The sequence below is a fragment of the Myotis daubentonii genome, chromosome X (assembly GCF_963259705.1).
Source record: "Myotis daubentonii chromosome X, mMyoDau2.1, whole genome shotgun sequence".
NCBI lineage: Eukaryota > Metazoa > Chordata > Mammalia > Chiroptera > Vespertilionidae > Myotis > Myotis daubentonii.
Window position 1 is genome coordinate 28,789,577 of NC_081861.1, and position 12,606 is coordinate 28,802,182.

General features: G+C 36.8%; 1 protein-coding gene across 6 annotated transcripts in view; it reads left to right on the forward strand.

Annotated features, from left to right (window-relative positions):
* The window catches only part of HS6ST2 (heparan sulfate 6-O-sulfotransferase 2), a 320,027-nt gene that overhangs the window by 217,213 nt on the left and 90,208 nt on the right, over positions 1–12,606 (forward strand). For 4 of the 6 annotated variants that reach the window (XM_059680359.1, XM_059680361.1, XM_059680363.1 and 1 more), the window contains exon 3: positions 2,688–2,720. The exons of the other annotated variants lie outside the window; for them this stretch is intronic. In XM_059680359.1, coding sequence (XP_059536342.1) covers positions 2,688–2,720 — 33 coding nt within the window. The remainder of the gene's footprint in view (positions 1–2,687; positions 2,721–12,606) is intronic. 6 annotated transcript variants of the gene reach the window in all.

Here is a 12,606-nt window from a genome sequence, read left to right on the forward strand (position 1 = left end):
TGTGGGACTGCAGTATTACAAAGCTGCCATTGAGGGACTTCTCGTTCTTACAGAGTTTTAAGGTGCACGTACGTGGAGTCCTATGGGCAACAAATGGTCCAGTTAAAAAGAAATCCGACTTATAGCCATGGGGATCAGGGGTGTCCACAAGGAAAAATCATGAATAGAAATAATGTCCATTTCAATTAGAAAAAGAATTATTTGTAATACAAATGTTGAATCTTTTTTTATTGATTTTAGAGAGGAAGGGAGAGGGAGAGAGAGAAACATCAATGATGAGAGAGAATCATTGATTGGCTGCCTTCTGCACGCCCCCTCGTGGGGATCAAGCCCGCAATCCAGGCATGTGCCCTTGGCTGGAATCAAACCTGGGACCCTTCAGTCTGCAGGCTGATGCTCTATCCATTGAGCCAAACCAGCTAGGGCACAAATGTTGAATCTTATGCCATTGGATATGTACTCCATATATAAATAGAGACATAATAAAATGGGGAAAAAATCTTTCTGAGCATTAATAACATATAGTATATTTCTGTGGAACTCTTTTCCAATCAGATGGCCTAAAAAAGCTTCCATAAGATTGTAAACTCTGTGAAGGCAGGGATTTGTGTCTGTTCTATTTACCGCTACACCCTCAATATCTCTAATAATGCCTGCTGCATAATAAATAATCAATATTTTTGTGGGGTGATTTTTGTTGAATATATATGATGTATAACTGTGTAAATTTAAGGTGTACAATGTGTTAATTTGATACATTCATACATTTAAATATGATTGCCATTGTAGTGCTATTTAGCACCCTGTCAAATTACATAACTGTCATTTCTTTTTATTAAAGGGTCTTTTTAAAAGAATCCATTTAAGATCCTTCCTAAAGTGTGTGTGTGTGTGTGTGTGTGTGTGTGTGTGTGTGTGTATAAAATGAGTTCATAAAGTTAATTCATTTATTCTAATCAGTATGTCTCTCCTTTTTTACTTTTCATCCATGGTCTTTGATTCACTTCCGATGCTTGCCTGCCCTTTCGATTGATTCACCTGTAACATCTTCCTGTATCACCACTGAATACTCTGCCTGGACAACCTGGACTCCCAGGTAAGGCGATGAACTTCTAAAAGTCTCAGTGCTATCACTGAACAAACTTTAATAGATAGCTGAGAAGTGTACATATAAATTAAAAAATAATCTCAAGATATAATAGTTCCTCCTGATTAACATTAAATTTTGTCTGGTCCCCGTGTAAATCAATTCTGCACATATTTATATTATGTGAAGATTTCTGTTAGTGCAGCATAATTAAAATTACAGGTTTTAGAAAGTGCTATGTGTGTGACTTTGGAATTTTATACTACTAAGAATCAACATAGAGCTTCATCTTTTTTTATTTTTGTTTTGCATTTTTTTCCTCCAAATTGTGTTATTTTGTTGTTGTTCCTGAAGCTGAGTGTAGTGGAAGGGGTATTAGCCTCTCTTCACTGTGTAGGGAAACTAAGTCATGGGGTAGATTAAAAAAAAAACACCACAAACTTTTGATTACTTCTTTCTCCTGGTTGGAATACAAGAAGAGCACATAAGGTCCTGGATGATAAGTCAGCTAATAGGGGGATTATCTGGCGTCAGCGGTCACCATCACTTTAGTTTTTCATAATGCTTGCTTCTGTGGCCTTCTTACCAACTCACAGAACCAGGAAAAATAAGGCTTAGCCACAGTGGGAACTGATAATAAAAGTCTTCTATTGCTTCTCAAATGACGATGCAAGGCTCTGCTGCTAGTAATGCTATTAAAAGTCTCTCTTACCTCACTTCTAAAGCCTCTAGACAAATTTAATACACAGAAACTATTCTCTCAAGAAAATGTATAGGCCATGGAACTCGTTTTGGGTACAAAAGTGTTATCATATTATATTATCCCTTGCTAAATATAATACAAAAGCTAACTGAGCCCATTTGAACCCTCAAACTAGCAATTGACCCATGCACAACTTCAAAATCCCTGCTAATATCAGAAATTCACATAGTAGAATTAGTGTTTTGTGACTATTAAGACATATTATTAAAACAGCTGAGTTTTTGTTTTTTTTATGGAGAAACATTGCTTACTTTGATGGATGTCTTGTGTTTGGGTAGAAAGGGTTAGAGTAATGCTTTATGGATCACTTACTGTGTGCTTAGAATTTCATCTTTTTTTTGGAGAACATCAGCAAAGTTTAATCATTCTTTTTATTCTTTTCCTTTGTTATTTGTGTTTTATATATTCCTGATTATATGAAAAATTACTGCTAATTCCTACAGGGTCCTTTCAATCATGCATTTCCACGTTAGTGATACCATAGCATTTGGTTTGGTTTTTGGTTTATTGACTTCTGTGTTTTGCTTAGATGGCCATCGCTTTTGTGAAAGGGAATGGAATTAGCATGATTGAGTGGTAGATCTGTCATTCTAGGTCCATAAAGTTCCATCGGTCTGACTCTTAGGGCTCACCATTTTAGCACTCTGATTCATAATCCCCCCACTATTTGAGAAGAGCTAAATGAGGACCAAGGTGAAGGAGCCATCCATGAACTGGTTCCTTGTGGGTTTGAAAGCTGAAAAAAACATGCTATCAAAGCAAACTGGAAAACTTACTATTTTAACTTATTTCTTACCAAGCTCTTGCTAGTACCTGGTTTCACTGTTCCTTTAACAGGTGGAGGATTTTTCAGATTCTAGATGCAATGAGGTAAGTGACAATGCATTTTTAGTTTAACTGAACCCAAGTAAGCTAGAGTAAATAGATTTTGCAGTTGCTTATCAGTTCAATTTCAATATAATAAGTAGGTTATGAGCTTGAGACAAATTCTTTTCAGGACTATTTCTTTTAGCTTAAAACAGCTGAAACTACCCAGTCATGTATGTAGTCTTAGGCATGTAGAACTAGTTCAGAGTGGATGAATGTTTAGGGCCAGCACTCCAGACAGTTGGGCAGTAGGTCATTAGCACTTTTTTTTCTTTTCGTTGAAATAGGATGACGCTGTGGAGTGTTCTGTGAAGGCCCCACCACCCACCAACATTATCTTTTTCACAGTGCTCAGGCACGCCTGCCTGTTGCTAGGCTGGATGGTGATTTAGGGACTAACTAGGTTAGATTTTTATTGAAGGAAAATCAATTATTTGAAAATATCAGGGCTTTTAAAGTATGTAAGTACAGGGTCAGGGTTAGGCAAAAGTAGGTTTACAGTTGTTCATATGGAAAATAATACAATAATTAATAAATAGATATACCTGTCTGACTGTTCATAGCATCAACCTTTGAACCAGGAGGCCATGATTCAATTCCTAATTAGGGTACATGCCCCGGTTTCGGACTGGATCCCCAGTAGGGGGCATGCATGAAACAACCGATCAATGATTCTCTCTCATCAATGATGTTTCTATCTCTCTCTCTCCTCTCTTCCTCTGTGAAATCAATAAAATATAAAAAATAATAAAAAATAAATAATAATATAAGAATAACAGTATTTTGCATACTCATATCTGTAAACCTACTTTGCCCCACCCTGTATGCAGACTTGCAGGTAGAGTAATCCCGTAGTCCAGAGACCTTTACGACATAAGCTCTGCAGCAGAGCAGATCTAATTAAACACAGGAAAGTTCCTAACTGTGAGAGTGGTGAGGTATTGAGAATGCTCCACGTTAGTGCCTTTGTAGACAACAACTGTGTGCCACAAGTTATACAATCATATCACCTCTAGTGCTGAAGAGGCTGTGAGAATCATAAGCCATTTTGTCAATGTGTGCTGTAGTTGCTTGGTACATTGTTTTCTAAGATCATGATGTTCACCAGTACTCTATTTGGCCTATTGTAGGCTTATTGGCTCCAGAAATATTTACCAGGGTCTCTACTTTCTCTTCCTACCCACCTACATTTCATCCTATGCTCCCTGGCCCAATAAGTGTAAGCAAGAGCAAAGGTTGGAGCCTTGGGATTCCTCCACTAGGGCAGAGTCTCATTCAAATAGAATAAATGGACCATTTATTAGATGTCCAATTTAGCTTTCAGTAGCTGGGCTTCCGTATTCCCACAAGGGCATCAGCTGGTTTATTTCATAACTGAGATTAGTAAATTCAGTGTTTAAATCTATATTCAGACTATAATTCATTGAGGCAAATGATATAGACACACAGACACTTACTAACACAATATTAGTATGGGAATATGTTTAAAGATCATAGATTGGATGTATCATGGTGGCAAGAGTACTGTGTTCTGCTAGTAACTAATAGGGTGATTTTGCTTAAGTCTCATCTCTGCTGTGAGCCTTGATTTCCTCATTTGTAAAATAAAACAGAATGGATGATCATTAAGATAATGGTCAATAACATAGAGACTGTTATCTCAAAAATTGCTTATATGGGGGACATGTTAAGAATTTAGTTTTATTTTTGCTTTAAAATTTGCTGCATGATACAACCATCTCTCTACAACTGTTTTACTATATAACAGAGAAAATCTTGACATACTCTATTTTTATTATCATGCTGATTGATTTGACCAGATGTTATTATCAGAGCAATTTATACCTGGTCTTTGTTTGTGAGAAAGGAAGAGAGAAGTACCAATGCAATGGAAAAGAAATGGCTTTGGTAAATGTCGATGGGGCCATTTTTAATTCTGGTGGACTGAATGGTGTATGAAAACTCTCCAAGGCTAGCACATTTTCAACCACTAGTAAAATAATAGAGTAACAACTCATTTGGTAATCCCCATTGGTCATGCAAATTTATAAATATACAGGATTATGATGATCTCTGCTCATAATTAAAATTTGCATAAATACTTGCTGTAATTTAGTTGTCTGAATGGATTTTGTAATCCAAAGAGAGAAGGGAACAATCAATGGAAGCCATCCCAAATGCCTTGTTGTTGCTGCATACATGCAAAATTAACAGTGATACTAATTGTTTTAAAGAGAGCCTTGTGGTTTTTTTTCTGTAGATAGCAAAAAAATAATTGCCAGAGTTTTTGTCACTCTCTTTTTTTCTATAACCTGCGGTACCATAAGGTCTGCAGTTAGTTATAAGCAAATTATTTAGCTGAATTTTCAGTGTATAATTTTGTGATGGAGTTTCCAAACTTCTGGTTAAGTTATCAGTCAATATCTTGAACAGTCAAAATCTAGTTTTTATAATATTTTAACTGTAGGCCTCTATAAATCTAAGGAATAAAAGGATGCTGACATACCAACCAGTTCTGCTGCTGCATTTACGTTCTACTTTGTATTCTATATCTTTAAAATTAAACTTTCATATGAGAGTCATAGAAAGTCAAGGCTAGAAACGTTTAAGATCATCCTGTCTAATCCCCTCATTTTTGAGATGAGTTTGATTATCAGTAATTTGAATATCAGTAACAACCACCAAATTAATGATGCCACACTTATGGTTTTTTTTTAACCTTTCAAACCATTGGGAACAATTATAGTAAATACATTTGAATTATAACTGGTTGTTTTGGGATCATATAGTATTTAATCTTATGGTGCGTTGGAGTACATGCATATATACCTATACACATAAGCATATGGACACTCTATGAGTCCATAAGAATGACATTGGGAAGGCTGTTTTCCCAAAAGTCATGTCTGACCACTATGTTTTAAAATCTAATGGCTTCTTCGCTGGCTTCAATCTTCTTGAACCTTTTGGAGGTTCTTGCACTTCTTCACTTTTTCTCTTACTTGAAAGCATTAATAATTTATCTTGGTTCACCTGTCTTCTACTCGACACTTAAGTTTATTTTGTCGGAGTCTCTTTTACACACACACACACACACACACACATACACACACAGCCTCTCCCTCCCCCTCACTGTTTAAATGGAGCAATTCCCAAGGTTCTGTCATTGATCTGCTTCTCTTCTCTTGCTATGTTCTCATTCTGGGTAATTTCATCTCCTCACATAGCTTCACCTTTCACCTCTACACGAGTGATTCCCAAATTGACCTCTTCAATTCTTAACTCATTCCGGAGCTCCAGGCTAACTCCAATTTCCAATTGCCTGCTGAGCATCTCCAGGGCAGGATATCTGAGGAGACTGAATTGTAGTCTGGTTTTTGTCATCCTGTGTCAGGAATGCAGATGGGGGAATGTAGCTTCAAGTAGTGCTCAGAGTTGAAAACAAAGAAGTGCTGGGCATTAGTCCGAGCAGAAGTAAAAGTAGTTTCAATTAAGCAAGTGATTTCAAATGAGCTTTCCAGGGAAAGCATCACAAGTACACTGTGAATTTATGTTATTATGAGCTGGAGACATAAATTGGCACTTGAAACTTTAAAAGGTGTGTGTTTTCTAAGAAGGAGGAAACAGCTTTCCTAATGAAAATTGAGTTCAGTTTTTAGGTGCTGGAAGGCTGGCGAGTTTCAGGAAAATGTTAATTAAAATTAACTTTCCTGGGACAATTTGTGTGGTTAATCCTTCTTCAGTGTTTTGTAATACAGATACACCTGCCAAGAGGAAGGATATATTCAACCTGAAGGATGAGCATGTGGGAATTTTGAGAGCACATGCATGCATAGACACGTACACACATACTGGGAGAGCTATGCCTGAGAGTTTGAATGTGTGAAAATAATTCAGAGGGTAGATAGATATTTTTTCTTTCATTCATTCTGCAAATACTTACTGAATGCCTACTAGGAACCCCTCTCTCTGGTGCAGTGGGCTGTAAATGAAGAACATACAATGTCTTTGTCTATAAGTGTCTTATATATTTTTCTTTAGTTATATATAGGTATGTTGATAATTGAATTTGGTCTAGAAATACCTGCAGCATGTGACAAATTGTTCAGTAACTATAACCTTGATGACAATCTTAATGACCAAAGAAGAACGTAGAGGAAATGAGACAGTGTTAAAGTGGGAAAAGAATGTGCATAAATTCGAATTAGAAATTGATTGCTTCCTTTAAATTTAGTAAACATTGAATTACTTTGGTACTGTACATTTCTAGCTGGCTCTCAGTGTTTCCCACCAGACTAAGAATGATTGTCTAACCCTGAAGCTTAATTAGAGCAAAGGGATAAGCAAATTTTGGTTAATGTGTATAGTATTGTTAGGAGAATTCTTTGTGAATAAGCTATTCGTGTGGAAACTATAGACCTAGCTTACAGCTTTAGCACAGGGAACAATATTCTTTTTGAAGATGGGTGATGCCACTTCCCACCTTCCAAAAATTAAGTAAATCCCTTCCAGTTGAGTCCCTTCCCTATGAAGTATTCTGAGGCCATCTTACCCTACAAAGTGCAATGGCCTAGTTAGTAAATCAGGGTGAATTTCTAGCCTTCATTGGTGCACCCCAGCCTCCTCTTTAGAAATTTAGCATGGCTCTTTGATTGCAACTCCTAAATCCAAGTGTTCTTAGACCCAATTGTCAATTTCAAAGTATCTTTCATGGTCACTCTCAGGTTGTAAAGATCCCTCGTTGCATTTGTAATCCTGAAAACATACCCTGATGCCCCAGAGCTCTTGCTATGGATATGTAGATGGCACACCCTCTTCCAGTATTCCAGCACCCCCTTGAGGATCTTCAAGGAACTAAAGCTCTCATAATAATGGTGCACACACTGATCAGTGTTCTTATTTCCTTTGTCCTAAATGAGCTGAGACATTGATATACTTCTCTTATTCTGACAGGAAATAAGAATAATAAAAACATCCTTGAATTTATAATCTTGGATGTCTTTATTCTCATGATTTGTATTAACCATAGTCTAACTTGTTTTACCTTTCTCAAATTTATTTACTATGTGTCCACTGAGCAGTTACAACTTTTCAGGCACTGTTCTACACTGGGGACAATAAGACAGACAAGGTCCTGGTTCTTCTGTTTTCTAAAGGGTGTGTGTGTGCGCGCATGTGCACATGCGCACGTTGTAGGGAAATGGAACATAAACAAGTATACAAGTAAATGAACAAGCTAACCTGAGAGGGTGGGGAGTGATGAGGTAGATTTTGCTTTTTGGATTTCTTTTTGGGTTTGGTACAGACTTTACTAACAATTTGTCTAGGCCCTTTGGTTTCCTCTTTTTATACATTCTTGGACTTGATAGCAATTCCCATTTTGCTACTTCTGGTCATGCTTTAATTAGGATCACCTTTCATTAGCTAGTCCTGAAGTATATATAACCCAACACACCCTCCTTATTAGACTTCTGTTCCACACTTTTCTTGTCCTTGTCACCATTAGAATTTGTCAAGTTCATCTTCTTCCCTGTGATAGAATGTAAATGGGCCTACTTATTTCTTAGGGATATTTTAGTTGATTATTCAAAGCATTTTTGCTACTCAAGGCAAACTACCTGTTAAGAAAAAACCAAAGCATAAAAAGTTAGCAATTGTGGTGGTATTTAGTTTTGTCTACTTCTGGAGAGGGAAGAGCCCTGGGCTGGGAGTCAGAAGACCTGGTCCCAGACACTACTGCTATGAATAAGCTGTAGGAGCTGAGATGTGCCACTTCCTCTCTCTCAGACTGTTTCTTTATCTCTAGTTTCTTCATCTCTAAAACCAGAGTTCCAAGTAGAGGCTCCCTAAGGTTCTTTCTAGCTCTAATGTGGTACAATTTGTTGTTTTCAGAGTTGTGGGCCAAGATTTCTTTCCAGCGTTCTGTTTAATTTTATAAAGTGGCGATGTAGGAACATTTTCCAGTGATTCAGAGCTGCTCAGATTAAGCATAAGTTTTCCGGCAAAAGCCAGTTTTCCAATTCTTGTAAATGTCACAAGAAGTTAAAACATTGCTTCTTGTTCTAACCTCCACCAGCTAGGGCAACAATTTAACACCACAGATGCAATTGTCAGCTTCTTATATATGAACATCTGAAAGCTCACTGTCTTTTCAGCTTGCCTGCAGGAAATCTTCAAAAATAACCAAATACCACTAAAACAAAGGACGTTATTATAAGTTGGCTTCAAAATGACAGTCTTCCGCAGCACCTAACCAAAGCCCAGTTAGGACCTAAAGTAGGAGTCAGAAAGCTTGCCTTCCCTAACTTCCTCACCCCTTCCTACATCTGCTGCACTAGGATTTGTGGAAGAAGATGGGGAAGCAGGAAGGGTGGGCTTGGATAAAGTGGAACAGATAGAAATTTACCAACATTCAAAGTACCTCTGGTGACTCCCTTCTTTGTTTCCACTATTCCACTTATTAGTCAGATACTTTACCATGTCCTAAGAAAAAGAGTCAGCCACATGCCTAGATTTTAAGAATGCAAACTTTTACAAATCCAGAGATAACCTGGACATGATTCTGTGTTAAGGAAATCTGAAGGAGGAGAGAACCCAAGAGAGTTTGGAAATTCTGGAAAGTGCATGTCTGATGTACAGTCACAGAATTTTGACTTAGACAACGAGTGGGAAAGAGTTGAGGGAGACAGCCCAGGGTGTTCCTGTATGGATCTAATTTAAAAGGCTATGATATTGTGCAGGTGAAGAGACAGATACCCACAAAGACCAATAAACACAAGTAGTTAGTGGCAGACTTGAGGCAAGAACCCAGGTCAACTGCATCTTGTTCAGTGCCTTGATTTGTAATTACCTATGCTAGTTGGTATGTTTTTGCTTGCTTGTTTGTTTGCTGCTTTTGTATTTATTTCTTGCTACTACTTCTGTTCACAGTACTTGTGATTCATTGTTCTCAAGGAACTTTATCAATGAAGGTGGACCAAATCTTTTAGGAATAGATAAAGTGCATTTTGTTTTGAAGGGTTTAGGGCCAGATGATAGATAGTACAAGGTCACACAGAGGAGTGTCTGGATTGAAAATAGAGCCCAAAATGCAAGATTCCATTGAAATAAATGGAGAAAGGGAGGATTGTGCCTATAGACTGGAAAGCCACAGTTAAATGTATATATCATCTCTTTAAAGCTCACTCTTAATTACAGCTATAGACTATTTTCCATCAAAATATTTAAATGTCTGTTATTTTAGTTTCTCAGTACTTTGAATCCTTTTCCAGGTATATTTGTTGCCTCTGTTTTATCTCTCTATTTCGCTATTCTAGATGGTTTTTGTCTACAATGTTTTCCATTAGTTTGGTCTCATTGTCTTGTCCATGGTATTTGTAGTACAACTATATATCACAGGAAATCTTATGTGCATGTAAAATGGAGAGTACTATTTCAAAGATAGAAATTACTAGATTATTTCAGTTCCCCTTCCAGAGTTGAAATATTTCCTATTTGGCAAATGGCTCTGCTTTGAAATCCTAAAATTACACCTCGGAAAAAAATGACTGTCACTGTGGCACCATAGGGCTTCTTGTCCCTTCAATTTCATTGGCTTACTGTCCAATTTGCTCCATCGATTTTCCAGACAGCTCAGCATCGCCTTGTCAGACAGACACTGGAATTATAAAGGAGCTTCATCAAGGCCATACGTGTTTTGAAAACTTTTCAGCTTTCATAATTTTGGCCATGAGTGTGCTAGAAACCATGTGTAAATGGCATTTGTTGGCACATTGGTATTTCTTCTCACGGCTTCTACAATTTCAGACTTGATTTCTGCTCGCCACAGGGTACAGTTTACCTTCTCTTCTCTGGGAGCTCTTATTCATTTGTCAGGAGCCCTAAAAGAAGGCTGCTCCTGTGCACCCTGGAATGTCAGAGTTATCGTAAACTGGCATAAATGAGCCTTTCAATGGCCTTTACTGATTATTCCTATATTAAAATGTAAATGCACATAAGGAGCCTGAGAGTACGCTTTCTCCCATTTTTTCATATAAATTGATTTGACAATGTCATGGATGATGCATGAGATAAAATACAGAGCGTAAGCCCATTACACCTTGTTTGCATGAGAGGAAACAAAAGCTACAGGGAAGAAATGAACATTATGTGATGCTTTAGGCAAGAGCCATTTTCTGACTCACATATACCTTTTAGTCAATAGCCTACCTCTGAATCTAAACAGGGGAAAGTGGTCACTGTGATACTCTTGCTTAAATAATCTTTCTTGACTAATTAATGAGAATTAATTTCTAGTTATTTAGGAAACACTGAGGGTTTTCGGAAATTCATAAGGGGTGCAATAAAGTGACAGAGCCTCAAAATTAGTCATAAATGCTGATATTTTTATGAGAAAATAAAATGAGATGGGATGGATATTGGGAGCTTTCTGAGGAATTTTCTCTGAAAACTATGCAATGTTATGTCATTAAAGAGTCATGTGATTTAATACTGAGTGATCATAAAATCTCATGTAAAGCCATCCACGAGGAAACTTCCAGAAGCTTCATTTATTCCTTTCTATATACTAGTAAGCACCTTCAGTGTCTCCTTTAGTATAAATATTTAGTAAACTATTTATAAATAAAATAATACTTTTGAGGTTGATTTTAAATTCAGTGCACATGAACAATGTAGTTTAATGTGAATATCAAGCACTGCATTTCTAATCTGAGTGCAAAATGAAAGCAAGATAATTAGGGGATGGTCCTCTTTCTCAACCTTCTGTCCTACAGTCTCAAGCACAAGATCTCTAATTTCCCCTTCTCTTGGAGGAGGTATTTCCCATCTTGGAAATAAGTAATAATCGTCACGCCTTCTTTTACCCTTCAATATAACAGGTCAGTTGGCACTGAATCATACTGAGAGTGGAGGAAACAGGTGATGGTCTTCAGTAGATTTGGGGAAACCAGGAGGGAACCTCCAACTTTGTATTCTCCAGTACTGTGATCAGAGACTTACTATTAATTGAGTAATTCATTCAATCATTACAGATGTATTTATTAAGCACCTGCCATTACCCAGGACTGTTCTTAGTGCTAGGGATTTGACAATTGGATAAGACAGGTAAAGTTTCTGCTCTCAGGGAGCTTACATTCCAGTGTTGGTTATAGATCATCCAAAGCAAATCAATAAAGCATGCTCAGATTTGGATAGTTGTTATGAAAGAAATAATCAGAGTGCTAGATTAGAAATGTGTGACCTTGCAATGACCTCAGTGGGGACAATGAACTTATTGTTTATAGGTGTAAATGATTTTTGGAAGCATCAAATGATATGGAAACAGGCCTCATAATTATAGTAGAAGATCAAATTGATTGATAATAGTTTTGACCCCAAATGAAGGTTATATGTAATTAATGTAATATTTTTGAGTGCCAATAAAAATACATTCTATGCTGAGTGGTAATGAGTACTTCTATGCTTTTAAATGCAATTAAAGAACTTAAGCAATGGGTGTTCTCCTTCAGTGATCATTTAGGCATCTGTAGCTACTAATAGTACTGTCTCTATTTCCCTGCCTCCTTTTAATTTTGGTCAAATCCTGTCATTATTGACGAATGTACCTTAACTATTATGTTGGTAAAAATTACCATAAGATTGAGAGTGGGATATAAAATGAACATTTAGAGATAGTCCAAACTATATAATATAGTTGTAATACATGAAATTTGATAATAAAAGCTTATAATTTAGTCTTCATTTTATTAGCCCAAATACAGTGAATTTTTCTTTAGGCTATTTTGTAGAAAATTAATCTGTAGAATGATAATAAACTACTTTGATTAGATATAATCAATTCAAGTCTATGAAAAGTGTTATTTAAAAGTAACAATGCTAAGATGGAGAT